At 36.8% G+C, this 27,481-nt stretch overlaps 1 protein-coding gene across 2 annotated transcripts in view; it reads right to left on the bottom strand.

The window, feature by feature from the left end:
• NFIB (nuclear factor I B) overlaps positions 1-27,481 on the bottom strand; it is a 350,785-nt gene that overhangs the window by 307,208 nt on the left and 16,096 nt on the right. Inside the window, exons 7-9 of one of the 2 annotated variants that reach the window (XM_030005686.1) lie at positions 21,367-21,483; positions 6,444-6,487; positions 234-5,917 (exon numbers count right to left, since the gene is read on the bottom strand). In XM_030005686.1, the coding sequence (XP_029861546.1) occupies positions 5,785-5,917; positions 6,444-6,487; positions 21,367-21,483 (294 nt within the window). In that variant the 3' untranslated portion in view covers positions 234-5,784. Of the gene's footprint in view, positions 1-233; positions 5,918-6,443; positions 6,488-21,366; positions 21,484-27,481 lie in introns of those variants that run through there. The other variant, XM_030005678.2, reaches the window with a different exon arrangement.

The raw sequence follows: 27,481 nt of genomic DNA, 5'->3' as shown, positions 1-27,481 counted from the left end.
AAACCTGCCTAAGATTATTTTTATCAGCGCTGCTGGACAGCTACAATGCTCAGTCAGATCACTTCATTAGGTTCAAACCTTTGTCCACAGACTTTAACATCAGATATGAGATTTTGCGGCTAAACAAAAGCTAGTATTTTCTTGAAGTGCAAAAACCAGAACAGGACCTTCGTCTTCTGACAGTTAACTTTCAATTGGTTACAAGACTATGAATAAGAAGTCTATTTCTTATATGCAATGAGAAAAAAATCAATTTATTATGCTTCCACACATAACACAATTGTAGAAGTACAGGATTGAATGAGACGTGTACACTCGTTTTTATTTTAGGAATAGTTTAGAAGTGCTAATACGGTATTATTGATGGGACTATATATAAAATAAGCCACAATTTTTGTCCAGAAAGATCAAGACTCCACCATAAAAAGAAAACACTTCTAATGCATGCAATGATATTTCAAGTTGGGATATTGACAGGAGCCAGCCAGTAGTATTTGTCTGTGTGATATGGTTGTACCAACAAAGCTATATTGGCTTCTTATTTGTGAGCCGCAGCAAAACTGAGTGCGTGGTGAAGATGAAGGGTGGAGATAGCCAAGTTAAATAATACATCTAAGTGACAGCATCCTCAAATATGTGACAGACACTCTGCTATAAGTGATGTACTGCTGGCAGGAAGGCTGGCCAAATACAGTAAATAATGCATTACAAAAGAAAGTGGTTTATGTTAACTAACAAGTTCAGGTTACCAGAAAACTCATCTTATTAACATATGTTTCATCTGAACGCAAAGTTGACTTAAAAAGATTCTTTTTCGCAGTACTGCAGAAAGCCTGTCTTTGCCACCTACATTTCTTACATTGGCATACAATGACCTGTTATAGCACAAAACAAAGCATGAATTCATAATTTCTGAAAAGTATCATTTACTGAATAAAACTATACAACTGTAAAATGAACATTGAAAGACATCATATAACGACGGCATGTGTATTTAACTACGTAACTCCCACGCTTTGCAATCTCACTTCATTTTGTAAACTTTGGTAATGGTTCAAAACAATTCTTTTGGCCCCATCTCCATTTTCTCTGTGCTTTTATGAATCTTCCCTTCACATTAGCCCACTTTAGATTCAAAACAAGGAGGAAGCTGCCATGTTCAAAATCTATCCTACCACTCCATTCTTAGACAGTTTGTTACCCATGAATCCTCCAGAAGACTGAAAATCATTGCGTATCTATCTCAACTACTCTACCAGCTGTTCAATGGAACCTGTCCTTCAAACCAACAGATCAGAGGATAGGTTGGTAAACATTACTTAATGCAGAATCTTTTATTTTAGATGTCAAGATTTTTCAAATGAAATCTCAAATCTCTGATATTATGAGAAGATAGCAAGGTAGCAGTGTTTGGTCCTATCAGGAGCTACCCCATACTGCAAATAAACCAGTTATTTTCAAATGTTTTCAGGTTGTTTTTCGTTAGTGCTTTGACTTCTTTTTGTACCTCTCAGGAAATCAAATATTGTTAAGTTCATAGCTAATATCCACTGTGCTCAATAAAGCATGTGTAGTTCTGATGTTATATTAGGATGAAATTCATTAATACCATCTATGAGATTTTTTAAATGAATAACAATGACAGTACTAATTAGTCTTAAGAATGCAGTTTCTACTAAAATAAAAAATTGTGAAGGAAAGCTGGAGGGAAAGAAGTGGGATTTCAAAGTAAAGGCTCAAAGGATTTCAGGGATTTCAAGGTTTAAAGGATTTCAAATTAGATCATAAAAGTCTACACGATCTTTTCCTGCTGGAATAACTTTCCGAGGATCAGTTTCAGAAACATTAGTCTAATAAACTAGTAACACGATAGGGTCATTGGCTAAAATTTTAACAAATATTTTGATTACTTTTACACTTTTAGAGGCCTGTCATTCAAAGAAAAAAGCTCAGTGCCTCCTAAAAATGAAGCCTCTCCAAATTCTCCCTTCTCTCCCCCACATACTCAGAAATGGGATAAAAAATAAAGTAGCTGCCTTGATCATATTGTTGAAGATTAACCTAAAAATGTGAAATGATCTGTTTCATTCTATGCAAGATGTTCTTTGTATGTATATTAAGCTGACAGTCTAAAGACACTTAATAATTTGTAATCAGAAAAGAAAACAGCTAGCATTCTTTAACCAAGCACATCCTTGGACCTTGGGGAACCTCGAAGAACTGAAAGACCAATAAGAAGGGAACATCCTGCCCTAGAAGGCACCGAAAGTTGAGTAAGTAGTAACGGGCATGAAGTCAGTGCACATCTGTGGTAACTGGGGGAAAGGCCAAGGCAGCAGGGGGAGATCACGACCGCCGACTCAATTCAAGACCTAAAAGACTTACACTCCCCGCCTTGAGCATGCGCTGTAGAATAAAAGAACACTGTACCTTTAATTCAAAGCGGAGAAAACCTTAGCCCAATAGAAATGGTGGCAGATAATCGACTACCAATAATGATTTGGGGAAAGGATTTTGGAAACTAAGTGAGTGAATCTGAAACTGTATGAATTGCTTGCTTGTTTAACTGCAGGGTGTGCTAGCTTTGTGGAATTGCCGCCTAGCACCCATCTTTGCGCAGATAACGAAATAAATAATGTCTCTCCCGAGTGTGTGATTATTGGCTCGATGCACACCGGGTGACGAATCCGCTTTTTGGACAACACTACTACATCTTGATTCCTAATGTTAAGGATGCATGAGAGACTGAGAAAAAATACATTTATCAAAAAAATCCAGCAATACAAAAACATTCAACAAATTGTGAATCTGTGCGATTACCACTTTCGTTTGAGAATCAGGCAAGACTTTCACGTGCATCATTTACTTAAATGCATACCGGGAGGTTGTGCTTTCGGTTATTTAAGTAAGCGCCTTAGAATTTACATTTTTTTAAATTTTTCGTTTATAATTGACAGCTTGAAAGGGAAGTCGAGTGGTTCTGAAGGTTTTCTAGATAAGCTTGGCAAGCTGGACTCTCGCCTGCGGCAGGCCCGAGGCAGGCCCTGCTCACCCGAGGCGCCCTGCAGCCCCCAGCAGCAACCGGCACCGCTGGCCGGGCCGCACGCCCAACCCACGCCACCCTTGCTGCCGACACCCACGGCGTCACAATGACGTGGGCAGGCGGGCGCCGCCCCTGCTCCTGGCCAAACAGCCCGCTGTCGTTCTGCAAGATGGCCGACAGAGGGGGCGGGGAGAGCGAGGGAGGCCGGGAGGCCGCGTGGCGCCCACGCTGCCGTGTCCCTCCGCACAGGGGACCCGCCAGCCCCATGAGCAACAAGTCGTGGATGTTCGCGCCCTTGGTCGCCAGTACATTCAGAGCATGTTTAACCCCGATCTGTGCCATACCAGCATCGGCTTCTTACGTTCGGTACCTTCTTTTGTTTGACAATGCTGGAATACAGCACACGATACCACGTTCAGGGTGCTTGTGGATTTTTACCCCCACAAAGCAGGCAGAATTTAATGGTCCCGTTACTTCACCGTATATCATGTACAAACACTAAATACGCTGTTTATAGCTAAGGCTCCCACCGTTGAGCAGGTTCTGTGTTACGGATCTGGTTCTCCGTGCATGGTTAAATTAACTGAAATAATGATACTAGAAAACAGAAAGAATAATTATATGCCCCCACAGTGAATGTACCCAGAAGAGTTAAATTCTGGATCCTCTTTCTTAGTAAGCTTCAGAACTGTATGATCTGCCAACTGTGATAACCAATTAGCATGAAAAAAACTTTTTAAAAACTACTATGTTTTGCTCATAAACCTGATTTAAACATTGGCACGTAAAACAAAACTGCTATTATTCCCCTATGTGTTTCACAGAGACTATAGTAGTGGAATTCCTTAAAAAAAAGAGAGAATACAGCCATTACTTTATAATGTGTATGCACATTCTTTTTAACGTCAACCACTGCTCCAGCCTTTCCAGCCTTTCCATCCACTTTCCTCAAGCTCGCTTTTGTTTAAATATCCCTGCCAATACCATCTTAAAGTCTAAACTCGCATCTAAAGACGCCGAGAAAAAAACAGTTGAACATTCAAATGAAGAAAATATTGCATCTATTTTTAAAAGGAGAGGGAAAGTAAAGCTGGTTCAAATGTTAGAAGCTTACAAAAGTTTAAAATTCAAGCGATTTTTGAGATGCACCTTTTGGAATTTTCAAGGGATCATCAAAATCTGTTAGTTCATAAAGGGACACCCAGCACTGGCAGAGACTGTGTTACAATTTTAAAAGAGCTGATCTAAAAACTAATTGCAAATACCACTTATGACAACTCTTGCCATTCTTTTTGAATGAACCATTCACAAATGCACTACTACTCTCCCTAAACACAACCTACATATATTACATCCTCCTTTTGTTCCTTCTAGTACCCTGTTGCATGGCTGTCATTTAAGGTGGATCCTAGTCCTGTTAGACTAGGCAACAAACACAGTAAGCAGCATAACTGAAAACACTGAAGCTATGAATTTCTCATAAAAATTCACTGCACTTTCAAAAATCATGTCATGCTGATCTTTGTATAGATACAGAGGGCTACAATAAATTATGTAATTTTTCCAGATACAGCAAGGCTGAGCCAGTACTTTGGACATCATTGTCATTTTACCAGATGTAATCTTAAGGATGCTTTCTTTGGTTAACTACTTCCATACTTAAAGGACCCACAACAAGCTATCGTACATCAACATAGTACCCTATTAAATCAGTTAATATACTTCAGTATACATGTTAGTAGCAAATATCTGTATTTATGTATAAATATTTTAAAATATTTTCACATATATTCCACATATATACAAACACTTAGATCAATTCCAGCTACTAAACAAAAGTAAATATAAAATTTAAAACTTTATTGACAATATACTCTTCATTATGGTACATTATGCTAACTAATTCAATCTGCTTTTTTAAAAAGTAATCATTCTAGTATTTGCACCATACAACTTCTTTGTTGAATTATTGCAAAGAAACCTTGGGATATAGGGAAAACATGCTTTCTATCTGCATATTTTACCCTGGAATATTTAAACACTTTTGTTGACATAAAGACATGAATATTTTTCACTTGGATCATATCTATGCAGAAAGGTAACTGTAAGATGTAAGATTTCTCTATATAAACACATACATTTACGTGTATTTATAAAAACCTCTCTGAGAAAGGCTTAGGAAGAAGTCTGCCTCAGTTTTACATGTTACCTTTTATAGTACAGTGCTGCAGGATTACTATTGCATTATCATAAATAAATGGCAGCATCAGGGAATTTTAAACAGATGCAGCAGAAAAAAGACATGAATATTATCTAGACAGACCTACTGATAAAAACACACAAAAAAATTCAAGGCAGAATAAGACACTTAGTGGGAAAGCTAACATTCAATGTAAAATTCAGTGTTTCCTACCAAAAAAAAAAAAAATTAAAACAGCCAGTATCACACAAATAGAGTAAGACTGGGTTCCAGTCACTTGGGTTTGGTATTAACAAAAGATGAAAGAAATCCCTTTGGAAAGCTAATTTGAAAGTAAATATGCCTAAAATTAAACATACAACTTGTATTAATCTCAGAACAGAATCAAGACTACTATTATAATAAAGCCTGGGGCACATTGTGATGCCTACAATTGGTGGGTGGATTTTAATTGACTTGAAGACTGTCATAGTCCTATTATCATAAAACCTGTAACGCACTTCCAGCATGGAGGACCCATCTGTGCCCACCATCCATCTGTTTAGACGTGATTGGCAAAGTGGTAGGGAACTCGCAGTGGTTGCCTCTGCCTGAAAGGAATAAACCACAGGATCTTCCAGTGAGTGCCAAAAACTTCTGAGAAGGTCTGCTGCCATGGCTTTCGGGGCCTCGATCTACAGAAGACAGCATTATTAGTGAAAGACAGCACGCCCATGGTGCGCTTCAGTCAGCTAGAACAATGCAGGTTGGCTGGGGATCCATTACTGGACTCTGATGAATTGTGTCCCAGCATCACAAATACAGCTTTTCTTTCATTACGGCACGCAGCTGAGACTTAACTTTGGAGAACAGAAACTATCTGTGTCGTCAATCAACCAAAGGCAACTTTTGAAGCAGAGGAGAACCTCAGAATCAATGAATGTATGTCAAGACACAGCAGAAAGTGTCTTTTGATCTGTACTTTTGAAAGAAAATATAGTTCCACTGGCTTTGGGTAGAGAAGGAATGGGAATAACGTGAGGCTACTTTATCCACAACCAATATTAAAAGATTAGTGAGATAGGAAGTACAGGGCACAGTACCATGCAAAATAATCTTAACAAAGTGCCTTCAGTTCCTTTTCTCTCTCACACAGTTAAAAAACCCAAGCTAGTCTTTGAGCTTTTCAGCAAATAAATGTAGAAATTTTACAGCACTTACAGGTCTTCACAACAGTTTGACATTTTTTCTATACTTGTAGTATCCTGTTGAAAAAAACAAAACACAATAAAAAAGTATTTATATACATTCCTAACCTAAAATGTCATTATGAAAGCAACTAAATAAAGCAGGGAATCAATTCCTAGGCTACGCTGCTTTGGCATTAGTCCAGTAGGTTACATATTACTCACACACCATATTGGTTTCAAACAGCTGTGAGATTATATGCACAAATTTACTCAGTCTGTTAAATGATTTTTACAAACATGATGTGAAACTATACTGTGTAGTTTTACTATGATATCACATACGACAGAATGTCAACAAAAATTTACAGCGTTATGGCCGCTCAAATTAATTCAGCTATTACAATTAATTCATGGGACATTTAGAAGTAATGTGTGTAGGGTTCACTCTTGCCATACTTTTCACAAGCACCCATTCCAGACTTCGAGCTGTCCACTGAGATAACCACATGAAAATTTAGTAAAATGCAACTATTAACAGAAGTAGTATTTTGAAAAGCAGGAGCTATCAAGAAGTTTTAAAATAGTTATCTTCATGAGTATCATAATGCACACAGCACCACTATCAGTTTCCATAGTCTCTACAGGTAAATACCAAACATAAAAATTATTCTCTTGAAATGTAACAAAAACTAAATGATGTGCAGAGTGAAACCACCCCTGCAGCTAACAATAAATTAAATTCATACTTTATTTTTCTGAACATGATTAATTTAATGAGTCACAAAGTTTTATAATTAACAAACCAATTTAAGCTTAGATCATCCCCAAATAAATTTTTTAAAACTGCCTACAATAGTACTTTTTTCTCACTTTCACTCTATATATTTAACAAAAAAGCTTGCTTTGCAAGTATCATTTCAATTTTAACTCCAGCAGTATTAAGTGTTTTCAATGCACATTCATAGTTTGTTATGTCCCAGAATCACTCATGAGGTCCAAAATACAGTAACTGAAATATTTCTCATGGTTCCATCTCCTTTTTGTGGCAGCTTGGTATTTCCCTTTGCTGTTCATTGATTTAGGCATGCACATAATGCACCTGTCAGATTACACTAACGTTTGAATGAGACCGAGAGCTAGCCTTTATTGTCCCAGCCATACAGAGACACAAGGGCTGTGGTTTAATTAGGCTGCGACTTCATTGTCATCTGGAAACACTACCTAGCAATAAAACCATACTGTGTTCCTTGATTGTTCCTGCCATCAGTGCATCCAATTCAGTGCAGGCACTGCTGGGATTCTGCCATCATCTTTCATAAAGCTTTGAAGGGGAAGGGTGAAATGTGAGTGGGAAATAATGTACAGGAAGCTGCTTCCCTGCTTCAGCAGACATGGGTGGCCTCAACTCCCCTTGCCAAATTTTGTCCTTCTAAATCCGCTTCCCAGCTCTGATGAGTTTTGGAACAGGATCCCTTACCGCACGCTAAACAGCAAAAATCTTAATTCTGCCCACGGCCTACCCAGCTGAATTCCAGACGCACTATGGCAAAGGAGAGAAGTCCCCTCTTCTCACGCCAGCCCACCGGGATGCACAAGTTCTTCCCTGTTGGTGCAGAAAAGGCATGCCCACAGCACACTACATAAACCATTCTGGCCCCATCATTAGGTGGATTTGAACAACTGCTCAGCAGTGAGAGAGGACAGGACTGGAGGCAGCAGGCTGTAAATACCATCTGTTTCTTCCATGCCCACAGGCAAACTGCTTCTCCTCGCCACCTCAGGCGTCTGTCTAGTGTACTCCCCCTCACCTGCCACAGGTGGCAGGAAAGCATTACAAGACACAAGCCATTCTCCCTCTTCGGGCAGGACCTGCCTGCACAGCCAAGGGATATTCGGCTTCCCTGGGCTGGCTTTTTGTCCAACTCTTGTCAGAACAATCACCACCTTTTCTGGCCACAGAAAATCACACACAGCTTTCTGAATAAAAAGGACTAAGTAAACACAGATATTCCTTCCACAACATTTCAGTGAGGTCGTAACAGCATTTTCATGAGATGCTATAGCTCCTTCTGTAACTGCAAAAATACCTCAGCTCTACGAATTATCCTCTGGTCAACTCAAAGTTGTCTACCTGATAGTACAAAATAATACTGGTATGTTTGAAAGCAATGATTGTTAATGACTTTTTGTACAACAGTAGCATGCTAGTCCAGACTATAATTGAGTTCTGGCTATCAAAAGAGTTATGCTATCATTTCACAAAAGGAGCCTTAAACCAGCTTTGGGTGCAGACATGACATAACAAAATAATACCTTAAATGTGGCTTTTTGCTATGTTTCTCCACATTGTTTATTCATTAATACATTTCTACTGCTCCCTAAAATACTGTATTTGAGATTTTTAGAGGAATTCCGAGGTTGGGAACTGGGGGTTATATTTCTTTTTAATTGTTATCATGGCATGTTACCAAGACCTGAAAGATGCTCAGTCAGGGTCTGCTCCCCTCAGAAATGTAACCCATTAAATTAACGAACTAAGTGAAAACACCAAAACAGGAATTGCAGAAAATGACTGTAAGAGAAGACTATCAAGCTTCCACACCTTTAAAACATACTAAGAATTTCAGTTGGATAGGAAGTCAAAGGAATCCTTCCTTACCTTCTTTCCTTCCTTCCTTTTCCACTAAAATGCCATCATCTACTTTAGAATACTTTCGCTTTACAGTAAAGGAATTGGGACTGAGCAGTGAATCCTTTGCTTCTGGGATACTTCTTCAGAATTAAAAAAACTTTATAGCCACATTTTAAAAGCTGTGAACTAGGGCTGGAGGGAATGGCAGAAAACATCTCTCTGAAGTTTAGCTGCTTAACAAGTGCTGGTGACTGAACTTAAAAAACCAAATTCCCCTCACAGCTTCCCTCCCCCAACACTGCTGCCAAACAGCTGGGCTCATTTGAAATGGACTTTCTTTTGAGAGTGAACCAATTTACCTTTTTAAATGAAAGTGAAAATTCACAGCACCCCAGGAAACTCAGTAGCCCTTCTGAAGACAGGAGAGGAAGGAAAGGGAGGGGGCCATAGCTAAGTTTTGGCCTGTTATTTAAGGCTTTCTTAGACACATTAATTTCTCTTCTTTTGGAGATGGGAGGACCAGAATAACCACTATTCTTCTGAATGACAAGGTGTTCTGTTCGTTAACACATCTCACAAATGGCTTTCAACCAGAGTATCATCTCTCTTAATTATGCATTTGATGTATACCAAGGTTTTGCTACAACATCAGTATTACTGTGTTCAGCCTAAGAGGCTTTGGCTGTCTGCATCTACTATCAGCTTGGATTACTATTAATACAAATAGAACTCTGCTAAGATTTTTTTTTTTTCCCCCAGACTCACAGCTAATGCTGATGTTAAAATCTTTTGGAGAATTGGCACTCATCCAAAAGTTGAAAATAACTTGGTATGAGCAAACATGGCATAGCTATTGAGCCCTAGTAATATCTGTCTCCAAAAATCCCATAAAATTTACAATTGCATACAAGACAAAGTTGACTAACCCACAACTGATTACCTGATGGGTCATCTGGACCCCCAAAGTCATCATCCAGATTGGAAACAACTGTTGTTCCTGCACCTGGTTATTCAGAGATACATACCCACTGATAAGCATCTTAAAGCAACTAGGAAAAGAATTGTACCTTAGTGAGAAAGGCAAAAGAAATTCAACGTTATAAACACAGCAATCATTAACAATATATCACTTTAAATCAAGAGGAAAAGGGCAAAGGATTCAGATTCTGCTGAAGGGATGAGGAATGTTTTTTTACTTTGAGGACTTACTACAAGTCTGTAAAGCAGCTTGTCTACTCTAAGTGAAGTAAGCTACTGCCACAGCTAAGACTGTTACAAGAGGAATGGAGAGACATATGTAAGAGCACTGACTGAATTCTGCAGGCTAACTTAAGATTAATTTGCAAATGAATGCACCTGCATTAGCTACTAAGAGGAATATATCTTTCACATATATATTTTTAATTAGCATAACCAACTGCCTGAAAAAACAGGTTTTTTAAAAAGATCACATGCACTGTTTAAGAAACTGTGCTTTAAGAATGGGATTCATCATGAACTAATTTACCATGGAAGAAGCACACGGAAAGAGCATTCTCCTCTTACTGATTCATGTTTTCCAAAGCAGAAGCTGTAATTTGTAACTCACAGGACTAACTCCAAAGCACGCAGCCACAATCTCTAGTTCAATTTTTCTTCTGTGTTTGCTTAAAGTGACATGTACTCAATACAGCTCTATTTAATACTTGCAATAGAATAATGTAAGCATTTTGCCATGCTTTCTTAATATAGTATTTTCAAATATTCGGTATATAAAGATCATTAGGAAAGTATGCTAAAACAGAAAGACCAAAACCAAAACTTGTAAGGCTTCCTGGATTTGCAGCTGTTGCTTTTATCTGAAAGTGCAAGACAACATATCTTCTATCTGAACAATACATTTTTTCATTCCTTCTACCTAACATCCTTTCATTGTGTGTAAATGACAGGTGAGCAATTGGAGAATATAAAATACTGAATACCTCATAGAAAGAATACTTCCTATTTCAGAAATTTTCCTTTTTGGCATTAATTACATTTTGGGTTTACATTTGGCTACTTTTTAGCATTGTTTTCTTAATCTAGACTTCTCATATAACATAATATGATTAATTTTATCAATTACAATTAAGTTCAGCCTGAAAATTGCTAGTTCAGTTTTAACTTTAAATCCCTAAATCAGAGAATTGTGTGCAAAATTAAAAATGAAGCTACACTATGTTATATCTAGGGACTACTCCTACACTCCTCTATGCTCTGATGAATTTAGTTAAATAGATTTCCAATGAATTTGTCAGATATTAGAAAATGATTCAATGAAATGAAAACATCTGATAACAAATTAGGAACACATCTACAAAGCAGATGATACATACAAACAGGTCTCTTCAGTCTATTTCAAATCCATGGTGTGTTTGGTGCAGACAGCTGCACAACAGCAAGACACATAACAAAGCACATTATTTTTCTTGATACTTACAAATACCTTCTCAAGACAAAAATATTAAGAAAAAAATGCTTAGGAAGCCTATCTGTTGACTTTCCTCACACAGAAGCCATTTTAATGGTCTGATATCTAAATTTGACAAGCAACATTTAAACAAAAAGTACTCAGCCCCCAGAACACTTAAACATCGTTATTATAGTTACTTATTTTCAATTGGTTAAAGGTACTCCATTTATTATTTAGAAAAATAACTGAGTTTTAAAAGGACTTCCTCCCTGAGTGATGAACAGGGGATATTTTTGGCATGATATTTTTGACTCCTTGCACAGTATAAAATCTCTTTGATTAAATTTTCTAACTTATGCTTTTCCTTAATAATATTGTAAATAATTAATTTCAATAAAAGTATTCCCACTTTACTTAAAACCATGTGGTGACCTAAATAAAACAGATGAGATCTTTGCCACTTAGTGTGTCTTGCACTTGAATTTATTCTTACATTTTAAATAGCTCATGAAAGAGGGTTTTTAAATAAAATTTTATTTTGATGGTAAATAGGTGTTTAAGACTGCCAGGATACATTCATTAAAAATGTTAAACAAATTGCTAGTCTATTCGAGAAAAATAAGGTAAAGATACAAAAGACTTTACACAGTTAACAAAATCCCACTCAAAGACCAGGACATCACTATTTCCTGACAATTTAATTTATAGGACTTTATGTAGTCTTCTAATAGGACATTTACCTATAGGTGGATTAAAGGTAGAGACAGGAAAAGGAAGGGGGGGTAAGAATAACAGGGAAGATACAGACAGACAACTTTAACATGAATTTATTTTCTGTTACATCTCTAATTTCAAATTACTATTTGATAGCTGATAGTTTATATAGCTTTTGCTCTCCCTCTACAGTTACTTTATATCTTACACTTTACTATAGCCAGGTAAAGAATATGTTTGCCTGGAAAGCCTAATTTCCCCTTCCAATCCTAATTTCTTCTGCGCTAAACTTAATTATGAGGATTAATAGTTCCTTGATTACATTTCAGCCATGTTTGAAAAAACAGGAAAAGCCTTTAGTACTTCACTAATCAAAATAGTATTTAATAGATTATCTGATTAGAGATATTATTACAAATATTTTTAATTATAAGATACTTATTTTTAAAGACAAAAAGCATTTTAGCACTAGATCACTTGTGCACTCTGTATATTAAAGCAGCAATAGATCAACACTATGAAATATGCAAAGAATTAAAATGTCTTTGGTTTTATTAATAGAATAACTGCAATTACATTTTCATTATTTTCCACTTCAACCTTTGTAAAATTTTGTCTGACTTACTGATTACATGAAGGATTTGAAATTTTTCACTGGCATTTTTACTGTTTGCACTTCAGTTTTGCATTATACTATTAAATGAAATGATACTCCTAAAGAAAACTCCTTGAAAATAATCCTTCGGGGAAAAATATATCAGAAAATTAATTTGTAAAATTTCCATCTTTTTCCAATTTCGTTAAAAGGAAGTTTTTGTCCTTTCAACAAGAAAAGAAGCCCTGAGCAAAATGAATAATGTTCCTTACTGTATGCTCACTGTAAGTATCAGTCACAATAAGCAAAATAGTTAAAATATATGAATTAGTAAGTTCAAGACATTAACATGGAGGTGGATCTGTTTACAAGAACAACAAAAAATAGCTAGTGAAATATGTTTGCTACTTGTAGGTGAAAAGGAGAAACACTGCAACAATAATAAAACACAGCACTTAACAAATATCAATATTTAAAAATGTTTCTAAGGGGAAAAATGTATGTGGTAAGCATCATATTGTGCACCAGACAGACTGTTGAACACCAACTGTTAAACTATTTTCCCTTCCATCCTCTCCAAAGCAAATAAAGGGAAATTTCTCTCTATCACATCCACACAGTACTGATGCACCAGGATACTGAAATATCACTGTACACATTTGAACAGTTAATTAAGAGGAAACCCTGGTAGCATTAATTAAATTAATAAAGTCACTGTCTACTTAGTTTATGATAATACATCCACTACCTTGCACAAAGACCACATGGTATCTATTAAATTTATAAAAGCCCATCCATTACATAGTTCTGCCACTGAGATACAAGTTAATTACTAAATAATTTTAGTGAAAAGTTTTTCTCTGCAATATTAAGACACAAAAATCACATAAAGTCATATTTGATGGACTATAGTGGAAAAATGAACAAAATTTCTTTAATTCCATATAAATACTTTGTTTGAACATATGGAAAAATGAAAACACAAACTGTTTAGTGTTTGAAATAAAAAACAATCAAAGGTAATCCTTTAAAATTAGGGTTCAGATTAATCTCTGCAAAGGATGCTGTTTAACTGAAACATCTGGTAATGTTACGTTGAGAGACAGGCCTTTTTTAACTTTGGAAATGAGATTAGTAGATCAGTTATTTGTAAGTGTCCGAGTAATTTCTAATTATTTTATCTGGGTCACAGATAATCCGCTTTTACAGGGCTCCCACAATGACATCAGAGGATCACTGCTGAACTGATTATCCTGTTACCTTCCACCATCCATAGGAAGACAGGATTTTCTTTTTGTACAGAGGAAGAGAAAGAAGTGGCTGATTGCTTCAGACAGGTGGCAGCCAACAAAATAAAGAACAACATAGATCTTGAGAGGAAGAAAACCTCACATATGCAAAAGGTACCAGCCTTAAAAAAGATCAGCAAATTGAATACTTCTTAGTAGTGTCTGGTGCAATTTAAAACCTCACTAGACATGAACAAATACCAAAATAGTCAGACAAGCCATTGTCTAAAAAAGCATTCCGTATTATTTATTACTTGTTCTACAGTAATGCCTTGTAGATCAAACATAACCGATGTCAGAATCTTACTGCATAAATAGAAAAACTAGTTTTTAACATCATTTAACTGTTGAAGTGACACGAAAGACATACAGAAGTACATTCTTAAAGCAAAAATTGAACATGAGCAGGAGAAATGCAAATGCCAGGGCTAGTCTTGTAGTAATATACACACAAGCATCCTGACAGTTCCACCTTTTTTAAAAGACCCTGAATTGCAGCTCTTTACCTCCTACAATCATAAATCAGAAGCAACCTGTAGTTGATAAAAGAGACTTTTTTTTTTGTAGGTAATTTATGCCTTTTCCTATGAATAAATGAATGAATAGGCTAGTTATGCATTTTTTTAGGAAAACAAGCATCTGTTACATATAAAAATATCAAATGAGAGAGGACTTCTGAAAAAAAAAAACATGTCAAGAAAATATGTCTTGAGAAAGCAAGCAAGTTTCTGGATCCCATTTGATTTAGCTTCCAATTAAATTTTATTATTTCATATGAGGATAACTACAGAGAAAAAGTAATTGGAAATACAATTCAGTAACATAGGTATGTCCTCCTCAAGATTAAGTGCAAAATATTCTTTTCTAGATAAACTTTACATTTGCCATTGTAGTATAATTAACAGGTATAGGCAGTAGTTGCACAAGACAGTGGATGTTTGGGGTTTTTTTTTGCGGAAAATTTTAAAACTTTCTGAAATGGAACTATCTATCTCAAGCAAAATGATAATTTATCTATAAATAGTATTTTTACTATTTATGACAAATCACCAAATAAAAAAGCACCTCTCTACCTTCATGGAGTTTGAAAGTGTCTATGCTAGAGCTATCTTGTTATCCTGTAGCGGTTGAGGCAAAAGAGGAGTAATTGCTTGTGGGAGTACAACCAGCTAGAAAGTAGTCTGAAGTAAGTGTATCAACAATATTAAAAAAAAAAGTTATTCTCAGTAGGAGAACATTTAGTTTTTCTAGGGTGTAACTGACAAATCTTTTTTTGTTGTTTTTTTTTTTTTACTTACTGTTTTATGCTAAGCTTGCTTTTACTTCTCAAGCAGTCTCATTAAAAAACATCACACTGCCTGGGAATGTAAGAATACAGGGTCATTTCCAGTTGAGGAATATAAAATTCAAATTTGCATTACAAGCAATGACAGGGAATAGAGGACTGCAAAAGCAAGCACCAAGCATGGAAGATAAGCAGGCCTTCAGTATAAATGCATGGTCATTTTGGAAATTACATCAGACAGTGCTTTCTTCATGGGTGAAACTGATTTCTTCCACCCAGTTCTCCAGAAACGTGAAAATTGTAAGTAAGAAGAATAATTGTTATGCTGGGATTTTAAGAAGAGTATCTTCTTAGGATCCTAGAGTTCCTAAATTAGGATCTTAAATTTCTCCCTGTTTCAGAGACTTCTGAATTAGAGAGAACTTAGATACCTCTATCTCCAAAGTATCCAAATAAAAGTTCCCCAAGAGCTATCTCAGCTACACACTGGAAGAAGTGTTAAAATTCAGGATGATGAGAGTAAAGGCAAACAGAGCTTGGGGAAAGCAATTGGAGAATGAGGATGAAAAGAGCCATGTGCCCCTTCTGCTAGAAGTGTGTTTCACATATGCTAGTTTCTAGGGAGAAAGCACTAATCTTGTATACAGAGGCCACCTCAGCTGCTCCCCTCTTCATCAGAACAATTCATGTCAAAAGTTCCTCTAAGGACAGTTTTTGCCAACCAGCTGTTCTCCTCTCATTGTAAGAAGTCACCTCCCTTGCTCTTTGGCTTCCTGGACCTCCAGATGAGATATGAATAGCCTTGTGCTAATGATACCCTAACAGTGATACCACAATGAGAGAGGTGGTAAACATACCCAGAGAAACTCCTGTGTGTTAGGTAACTTGGTCTATTAATCACCTTCTCAAGCAGTACAGCCTTAAGAACATTTTCTGTGCAAGAGCCACATCTGACTACACACATTACAAAGTTTTCATTTTTACCAAAGAGCACATTTTTTCCAAGCATCTTAGTATCTGTTGAACACGCATGAAACAGGGTAACAGCAGATTACATGCATGTTTTTCTTATAGAACTTTTACATAATGGATCTACTGTTATAACCAATGAGAGTTATGCAATGATAGGCATAAAAGATCAGTCAACTGCACAAAACTGGATTTTGGAAAGTGCCAGCACACACAGCAGAATATTTCACCTGCACTTCATAATGTGCTGCTTTGCTTTCCCATTTTAGCTACTGTCCTGTTCCAGAAAAACATGCTGGAGTATATCAGATATATCCTTTCCGTTACATGTTCAGCTGGACAACTTTTTTGACTTCTGAAAAAATTTATCAAAGAGGAGAAAATGGCAGTATTTCCCCTTAAAATCCTAGGAAAAAATTCTGCTTGTTCTTACAGCTTGTCAAGCTATCACTTAGCTCAATTGTAGTAAAGAGCAACTCTGTTTATAAAAATGCTATATACAAAGGTCACTTAATGCAAATTAATTCTATACATTAAACTTTATCTGTCTTGCTGCAGTGGCAAAAGCATAGACTTCTGTAAATGTGAAGAATCAGCACAAGTGCTCTGACCTAGGGTATATACCGTGCTTCATAATGCATGCTACATTCCAATCATTTACAACTGAGCAGAGCAGTCAGACTGTGGAAATCAGCCATAAACAATGAAGCATGAAGTTGCCATTTCAGGTGCTAGTTCCTTATTACTGATGGTGCTAAAGGAGGACGAACAACTCTGCAGTTTCATTATCCCAAGCTGCTTCTGTGAGACGGACAGTAAGCAGACCACATTCTGTGTATGTAGAAGATACTGAAAGACTGAGAACTCAGGATTTTTTTAATAAGCACATCCAATATTCCTGGAAAAAGTTAGCCTTAGCTTTATATTACTTAGACAAAACAGAGACTACTGCCTTGGTTTCTGGAAAATTATATAGTGACAGTCAAGCAACTTTACTTTATGGAGAATCATGAAGTTTTGCTACAAAAGGGTCAAAGTTTGATAAATCTTGAGTTTATTTTTCTTTCCAAAAATACAATTTTGGCAGCATTTGAAATATAGGTAAATAATGTTAAACCCCAACAAACCTGAACTTGCTGGACTCATTTAGCAACAGTATGTATCAGTCCAAGTTTAGATCACAGAGCTGCAATGCTGATTGTCCCTATTACTTGAAATAACTTTTATCCAGGAGCTGTGGAACTAATCTTGGCTTGATGTTAAAGTGCAAACACAGGCATGGAGCATGAACTAGGAAAATATTATCTGTTTTCCTGTACACGCACAAGTAAAAGCTGCTCTGCTTCACCTTTTTCAAAAGGCCTATGCTCTTGTCCACCTCTTTTGCACACATCTCTGGGCAGCTTCAGCAATCACTGAAATTAATGCTCCCAGGAATTGCTATGGAGCAATTAATATAACATGAATGCTTTAACTGTGCATATCTATGCCTTCAAGTGTTTGAGCTTCTTTTAAATTAACCTCAAGTCTGCACTATTACACTTCAGTGATTGCATTCTACTGTTAAATAAATTTTGATCTGCACCTTACACTGTTAAGCTTAATTTCATCATTAATTCATTATTTTAAATAGAGTTCATTTTAGATACAGTTTGCTTAGTTTATACAGGAAGGCTAGATGCTGAACAGCAACTGCAGCACAGTACACTGTAGGAACATCGCTGTCTCTCAGTGATCACAGTTCATTGATTCTACAGGACTTGAATGTCTTCATGGTGTGCACTCAGCACTGTGGGTGGGTATACCCAGTTTCTTTGTTCCCTATTCTGTGCATCACAGGCATGTCTTTGGGGATCCTGCAGAGAAACTACTCACTCACCTGCTGCCCCCTCCTCTGCCTTTGCCACTGGCTAGCCAAAGCTATTAGTAAGTGCTTATGGAGGAAGCAAATTCCCACACTACAATGCTGACAATCAAAAACCATTTGTACAGAAAGATTTTCTGACACAACTTGCAGAGTAAGCACAACCTCACCAAACAGATTTGGCTTTGTTCGTTTGAAGTCTGACTAGTTGTTCCCAAGCAGATTTCCTCAAAATGACTGTATTGTTTATTTTTGCCAATTCTATACTCATGAAGAAAGGAATGAAAAGGAAGAAGACAATTGTGCTGCTGGTATGGAAATTCTTTGCGCAGGGGGTGGACTAGATGACCTACGTTCTTTAATGAGTCAATGCAACAGCATCCACGGGGTGTGAATGAATTAAGAGTTTGGGGATCCCAGTAACGGATTTCTACTTCCCCAGCAATCCCAACCCAATAATCCCAAACCTAAAAACTTGTCCATATGAGGCAAGCACAATAGCCCCTCTGCTATAGGTAGGGTGCAGTGAGAGGCCCTAATGCAGAAGATCTGTACTTGCTAGCATCTGCCTCTCATAGTCCATCCATATCCGCAAGTACTGTGGTGCATTTGTTTCACAAAGTTTGGCAAAGAGGACAAAAGAGAGTATCTAGGCATACTGCAGCTCAGCGATCCACAGAATTATGATTTGAGCACATAAAAGGAGGTTGGACTTGAAAATGCTATTAGTATGCATCTGTTCCAGGGTAGTGGCCAGCTCAGTAAGTGCAATGGGATGTACTTCACAGTATATTATACAATTGACATAGGATAAAAGGGTTTTACAGCACTTTATAAGAGTTTGCAGTGGTGATAGCAGCCTGACTGTTAAGGCTCAGAACGGCGAAAGAACATACTGGGAATTCACGCCTGTTGCAGAGGCAGCACAGTTGATAATCCTGTGTCAGAACAGAAATGTCCCAAGTTTCAGGTGTATCTGACAGAATCAGGTTCAGTCTGAGAGTTTTTATTTCATGTATAGTAATAGTATCTGAATGGATGCTGATGGCCACTGCCAAAATTTAGTCCAGTTTCTGGCAGCACACAGAACAGAACTGTAGACTTAGGTTTTGTTCCTTGTTTTCTTCTGTATCATTTCTGTGTTTTACTGTAGTACCAATCACATGGCTTTTTGTTCCTTCTCAAATATCCATTTTAACAGAGACTAAAAAGACATCTGAACTCTAAGGCTGTTTCTGTCTGTCCCACTACTGGGAGTGAGGGTGAACAGAATTCAGATGTCTGCACCACTTCAGCTAGATACCCAGCAAGGCATAGTATCGGATTAGAAAAAGACCACAACTCTAGAGGATGCAGACGCAAAGGTTGTGTGCCAGCATTTAGACAGGGAGGTGAGAACCTATCAGCAAGACCCTGGAACAGAAATCAGGCACACAGTAAAGGGGCACAAAGGTAAACCTGTAGACCTGAGGGGTTGACAGAAGGTGCAGAAAGCAGTCTGGTAGAGCAGCTGGAGGATGGCAAAACCAATATACAGCATAGCTACAAAGAACAGAAGGCAGTAAACTTATGTAAAGGTAATACAATAAAAACAATAAGCAATATTATTGTTTTATCTAACAGAAGGAAAAACTATACAGTAATTTTTGTCCTTTATTCCATACAAAGGAATTACATAACACAGTTAGGAGGTGTCCTAGTTTCAGCTGGGATAGAGTTAACTGTCTTCCTAGTAGCTGGTACAGTGCTATGTTTTGAGTTCAGTATGTGAAGAATGTTGATAACACTGATGTTTTCAGTTGTTGCTAAGTAGTGTTTAGACTAAAGTCAAGGATTTTTCAGCTTCTCAAACCCAGCCAGCAAGAAAGCTGGAGGGGCACAAGAAGTTGGCACAGGACACAGCCAGGGCACCTGACCCAAACTGGCCAACAGGGTATTCCATACCGTGGGACGTCATGTCTAGTTTAGGAACTGGGAAGGGGGGGCGGGGAATCGCCGCTCGGGGACTAGCTGGGTGTCGATCGGCGGGTGGTGAGCAATTGCACTGCGCATCATTTGTACAGTCCAATCCTTTCATTATTGCTGTTGTCATTTTATTAGTGTTATCATTATCATTATTCGTTTCTTCTTTTCTGTTCTATTAAACCGTTCTTATCTCAACCAGTGGGTTTTGCTTCTTTTTCCCCGATTTTCTCCCCCATCCCACTGGGTGAGGGGGGAGTGAGTGAGCGGCTGCGTGGTGCTTAGTTGCTGGCTGGGGTTAAACCATGACAGGAGGGTTTCCATTATGCATCTACCTACAAAGGTGAATACTGTGTAAACCCTCATAATCCCAAACTGAAATCTCAAGCAGATCTCAGTCAGCTGTAGTCACAAAGATGCTGTCATCTTGTATGTTATTGTCTTTAAAAAAAAGTTTTGCAGGCCAGATCATACATCCTTTCAGACATGTACAGATCCAACTAATGTACTCTCTCTGTTCAACACTGCAGTACTTCAAACGCTTCTATGGGTTCTCAAGATAACCTTAAAGAATTCACTGACAGTGATTAAATTCTAATGTACAGAACAGGATATTACAGCAACAAAAGCTTGTGTCTTGTAGATATTTATTACATTATGAAATTCATTTACCTGGAAAATCTTTCAATGCAGAGGATTTTTTTTGTGTACCTTTAAATACAGAATATGCATTTGGACTGTAAATTGTAAAATATTCCATTCCACAGTTTAGTAACTGAAGAAATATGAACATAAGCATATTTATTAAAATACTTAACAAAAAGTCTGTGTTCTTAGAATGTATGATTTATCAGTGGGCCTCACTGTCACAAAGTATAATTGAGACCAGGGCACATACGAGTTTAAAATAAAAACAAAAATCAAAACCCACAAATATGTACATTGTACACTGCACAATTCCAGGAGAATGTATGGTTTTATTTCACTAATACAAATCAGGAAATTGCCTTGATAGGTGAATTATTAGACACTTGTTTGTTAGAAGGCTTCTTAAGTCTTCCTTGGAGACAAGAGTCTTGACAAAGCATATACCAAATAGGTACCTCATAGCGCACGTGTTTCTCTATTTTTCCCTTAAATGCAACTGCTTTTCTGCTTTTATTAATTTTGTTGAAAATAAAACTAATATATACTTCTAAAATTAGATACTTACAGTGAAAATACCCATTAGCTGAGTGTAAAAGAGTCCACTTATTCCACCTAATATTATCAGACCCATGAAGGCAGATATTCTTAGGAGAGCAAGTTCATGTCTAAATACAAAAACATCCTAGAACAAGACAGAAAGAAGAGAGAGACTTTAGCACTTACAAATTAATTTAAGTCTTTGAACCGAGTGGAAATACTAGATAAGAGCTCTTCCCGAAGACTTATACCTAAAGGCAAATATGGAATTTTTGAGCTACATTGCAAATCATTGATACATTTATGTGCTAAAATTATAAACCAGTAATCTTTTATTTATACATGTAAACAGTTGGGGCTTTTTTGCCAGACTGCTAAAAACCTCATTCAGGTATTTAAGGTTTGGAAATAGATTGAGCTGAATGGGTTATTCCTGATTCTGTCATCTCACACTGTGCCAGATTGCTACACAGAAGCTCCAAAACATGAGAAAACCACTCTGTTAAACAGTCTGATTTATGAGACTCCTCTATCTCAGCTCCCAGCCACAGCAAATTTCATTTTAACTTCACCTCTTTTGTAATAAAAGTAACAACATTCCTAGCTTGACTCTTGCAGATGGTACCTACAAAATCCAAGTATCTGTATTGGATTGGTCTCATTGTAATGCTGTCTATTATCCAACATAAACTTATCTTCATCTTTTAAATTTTGGTCTTAACTGGATTATTGTAACTTCGGATATGGATGCACAACCAAGTTGCCTCAAGGTGCAGGAGAATATGAATTTACTGTATCAGCTGCTCTGGAAAGCCTGCTCTCACCCAGCAGAAAATATGAAAAGTGTAAGAGAGTTTTACAGATCTTTTTCAAAGGATAAAACACCTTATTTTTATCACAGGAAAACATTTGTACATGGCAGTTACTGTAGATGTACTGCAAGTTCACAACCCATCTTACCCTTTGATAATGAGTTAACCCACCCATTCTCTTATTTATAAGTTACGATTATGTTCTCAAGGCTGTCTTTTGAATGTACACATCTGTTTTTCCACTTAGAAAAGCCAGATCACAGCAGGAAACTATTAAAACCTTTCAAGTAAACTTTAAATTACAACCAGAACATAAAAGTGAACTGAATGAAAAAAAAAAAAAAAAAACCACTGCTTTTGAACTTTCCTTCTTTACATTCAACCAGTAGGACTTAAGGAAAAGGAATTCTTAGATTCAGGAATACTGGGTTTTAATTAAACAGAGAATAGTTAGAGCAAATTATATTTAGTAAAGAGGTCTGGGTTTAGATTTAATTATTTCCATGAAGGTTCAAAATATAAACCCAGGAAAATAGTTTATACTGGTTACCAAAGCTGTGAAGAAAGTCAGTATTTAATGAACAAGTAGAAACCACTAGTTAATCAGCTAAACCAAAAAGCAAACCCCACCAGTCTTTTCTGAACTGGTAAGCCAGCTCTTCTTAGTATTGGCCTTTCTTACTGCTGTAGAATATATATGCTTAATTTCTTTTTTTTTTTTAAAGTCTTCTTACTCAGTTAATGAGTTAATTAAAAGTTAAATCAAATAAAAATAAAAGCATTCATACTAATCTTTATTCCCCTTTCCACCAGCCCACCAAAGCTTTAAAGAAAAGCAAGGTAAGACACAAGTTCTAGCTGTAAAATAGCTTCCCTTCCTATCTTCATAGGTATGTTTTACAATATCAGAAATGTTTTAATGTATTCAAACTCAACTTGACAGAAGACAGTGAAACATAAGAGAAGAGTGCCAACAGTGAAGTCACATTCTGGATCTAGCATCACACTCCCCCATTAAAAAAAAAAGTTTGTGACACAGCTCTTAGCATCCCCCCAACATTCTAATTAGTAGAGTTCTCTTGAGCATCATCTTCAGCAGGAAAAACAGACATCACTCAACACATGACGACAGAAAACCCTAGTGTAAAGACGGCAGGTTGCTTTTCGCATTTGGCCATTCTAACCCATGTTAAAACTAGAGGTACAGAAAAGGAAAGACTTTTCATACTGAAGTGAAGAACAAGGAATACTACTCTGTGTTTCTTTCCTTCCTTCCTCCCTTCCTTAAGATGAAGCATCTACTGCAAAAGACTAGGGGTTGCTGAATTTTAGTGAGAAGAGGTGACATCACCAATGTTTGTTCCAGCCATTACAAAATGGCAGGGGAATCAACGTCTATGAGGCAATGATGACCTAGAAATCAATACTGGGGGCTCACCTAGCAATCTGTACAGACAGAACAGCATTTTTCTATAGAAAACCAAAGTATATGCAGGAATAGAGTCTTCTGGTAATAGACCTTAATAACAGAGCTACTTTCACAATTCTACATTCAAACAGAAACATGTGACTCCACGAAAATAGGAAAAAAAGACCATTTTTAAAAATCCACTTAAATCACAGTAATAGTAATAATTATACATTTAGGATGTTGCTGCTTTACATAAAAGCTCAACTCTATTTATTTTTATTTTTCCTTCTCAGAACGGACAAAAACTTTTTTCCCAGCTAAGAAAACCAATCAAAACTATAATAAATCAATCCCCAGGACTAGTCAATAATTAATCAATCCCTCTTTCAATGTATTTTGAACAGATCCTCTTGTTCAAACACCATTTAGGACTCACCAATCTCAGTGCAGTGCGAGGACTGAGACAGCCTGCCCCCCACCTCCAAAATCACGCTATCTGTGCTAAGAGAAAGAACTACACAGACTGAGCCACAAAGCATAAGAACACGTAAGCTAACATCACCAATGCATGAACCCTCTCTCATGGCACAATAGGGTTTTGTCCCATAGCAGCTTTATTCCACGTTGGGCCAGGCTGACATATGTGGCCTTGGCACAGATGTTAAATGCACAGTTTTAACAATGTGAAAGCTGCCCTTCAGGTAGCCCCTTTCTCCTCTCCTTTTTGTCAACATCACAACCTAACTGCTCTGTCAAAACTTCAGTTCACATGGGTTGCTGCCGTCCTCTTTCTACTTAGCATTTCCTAGGCAGCTCAGATGTGCCCTCCCCCAGGCTGTTGCGTGTTCTAAAGGTTTTTAAGTTCCCTTTAGCCACTACTTCATCCAGTCAAACTGCAAGGATTCTTGGCCACTTATAAAAATGGATAGAAACGTGTACAATAGAAACTTGTCACAAAATAAGAAACAAAGTGTAGGTCTGTAGGATTATGTTGAGGAATGGATTACAAACCATGAGATCTGGCATCTTTATCTTACCAGGCAATACCAAAACATTCCACAGAAAGCCAGTCTCCATGACACATTCACATGAGACTTCCTCAACGCCGTAACACATGCCATGTCTTCATTTGTGAGCATCAACTCTTACGGATGATCCCTACAATGAATGCTACAATTGAGTAGGAAAACAGCTGTTATAGCTTTATGCTATCATACATGAGAGAGGTCAAAAACAATGATGGGTCCAGCTCAGAATCATAACCAATTATATGACCCCTGCTTCCAAATTCAACTTTCTTTTTACCCTACTAACAACACCAAAAAAAAAAAAAGGCATGAAAACATTTAACAGGTCTCTGTCATTTGCAGTACTGGGTCATTATTTCTAAGGGCTTACAATATTCCTTTAAAAACAGCACACTCTGTACAGCAGACAGAGGTTTCAGCAGGACCAACACAGGACTATTGTGTCTGTTCCAGAAGAGACGAAGTGAAAAACAACCTTCATAAATTCTCATTTACAGTGTAAGATTCATTTATTCAGTCTTGATTCTTTACTCAAATAGGATATACACAGAAAATTATATACTAACAAAATATACTAGGATACTCCATCTTTCTCTTGGGGAAGGGATACTTCATGTAACACATGCTAACGTGCTTGTCTGTTCTCAGTTGCAAATGCCTGGGATGTCTGTCCCAGTCTGGTGATTAAGTCAGTCTATTAACTCTGCTATCATAAAAACAGCGTAGAATACAGAACAAAGCCAGGCTGTTGGATTCAAAAAAAACAAACGAAAAAATACGAAAAAATACAGACTGCAGGTTTTGCAGGAAGAAAGAGGAAGGAGAGGTACAAGGGAGAAAATTTGCTCATGTTACGAAAAAAAAAAAAGAAGAAAATTAATTCACAGAACACAAGCTGCATTCTAATAAGCACTTTTGTAGACATATTTATTATTAATAACAACTGATGTTTATGTAAAGCACTTTTTGATTGAGGACTATTTCAGGTTTGCTAAATGAGTAATTTTCCAGTCTGATTCATGACTGATTTGGTTTAAAGTGAAAATGGGAATAGCACTCTGATTCCAAAAACAGTTGCCTACACAGAGTTCAATCCAAAGTGATAATTTTGAAATAATTTCAGACTAGAACAGACTTTAAGAAAAGGCCATACAATCTTTGCATAAAAATGACACTACCAGTATATTAAGTTATAACAAAATTTTATCCTCTCAGTTGCTCCTATCTTTTCTCTACAGACAATGTATTAACTTTCTAAGCCTAATTCAATATTCATATGCTGTCCTTATAATTACACAGGAGGAGAGCAGGGTTAGGTTGGTTTTGTAGAACACTGAGAAGGAAAATTTTGATGTATTTTTATTTTTTTAAAAACTCTCACATCCTGTAGGTCATTTCATGACCCTAAAAGAAAAAGTTTCCTTTAGATTGTCTTTACAATATAAATGGACTTTGCATGATACATATTTCCAGATTTTAATTAATAATAGTTAATATATAATATTGATATAAATATTACTGTAAAGAATCTTCTCACAAAGTCTAGTGAATATTTCCCAACACCTTTTATTTGGAATTGGGAAAGCTGAGTGTCAGACAGAGCAGGCTGATATTGCCACAATGCCTCTTCCATGATGTTTCCTTCCCCCTCTACCAATAGAGCTCAGAACAGTTTAAAAATCAGTTAAGTAACAAAACTTTCATAATATACAATGGATAACTGCAGAACCAGGAACAAAATAAAACTAAACCAGAACAAAGCGGTTTAGGTTTTTATATGTCAGTGTTTTTTGTTATGACAATCATTCTAGCAACATTTCTAGCAAACAGAATGTATCAGCAAAACTTCTTTCGCTGAAAAGATTAAAAGCCTTCTATGAATCAGGTAAAATGTACTGCCAAAGCATATATTTTTGCTTCTACTTGACCAGATGTGTCTAGAATCTGTGCCAGCACAGCCATGTAGAGAGCAACTGTAGTCATGAGAACACTAGTATTTATTCTTCTCCTCTCACTATCCACAAGATTGAATACTTCCTAAAAGATGCAGACTTCCTGACCTTGATGTTTTTTAATGAAGATGCAAAATTAAGAACGTTCCAGTCTTAGCCTCTGAAAATCACCAAAGCTAGCAGAGGAACTCATATGCTGTTTTATTTGAATTATATATTTTTCTTCCACTAAGATCTCACATAGACAATTTAATTACCACTTCCTTCATTTCCAGCAGTAATTGTACTCCTCCTGCTGGACAAACACGTGTAATAACCACAATCCATCTTTCTGACTGCATCAATTACACGCACCAAGAATACTATGAAGCGATTTTCTGCTATAAGACCTGAAGCTGAAAGATGGTATCTTTATTGAAATGGCTTCCTCCATTAGCTTTAAAGTTATCACCCTTACCTTAGCATACTTAATTAAAAGTGTTTGGGTTTTTCTTCCTTAACCCTAAAAATAAAACCACAAGCTTTTATTCAACAGGAAATACTAACATGCATACAGTGATCATATTTTCATAATGCATTAATCAGTATTGTGATAAAATTATTATTTCACAACAGCATTAAGAGCAATTTTAATTCTACAGCTTCTGTGTCATGTACTATTTTATATCCAAAGAATATAAATTAAGATGAAGGCACACTGCCAAAAAATTCACAAGTATTTTTGATCTGTAGAAATAAGGTAATTCCAGATGGCTGTTTAGAAAAAATTATCCATTTTTTTGAATCTGTGCTAAACACTAGCCCCTGTCAGTTCAGAAAATGCAAGCTCTTGGTTACAGCCAAAATTTTGACAAAGAATATCACTTCCATGAAAGGTAGAAGGTACTGCAGGCTCTGGAATGCTATGGTACTTCAGCTTTAATTTATATACAAAGACTAA

The sequence above is a fragment of the Aquila chrysaetos genome, chromosome Z (assembly GCF_900496995.4).
Source record: "Aquila chrysaetos chrysaetos chromosome Z, bAquChr1.4, whole genome shotgun sequence".
Classification (NCBI taxonomy): domain Eukaryota; kingdom Metazoa; phylum Chordata; class Aves; order Accipitriformes; family Accipitridae; genus Aquila; species Aquila chrysaetos.
This window is presented reverse-complemented; position numbering and strand designations above follow the sequence as displayed.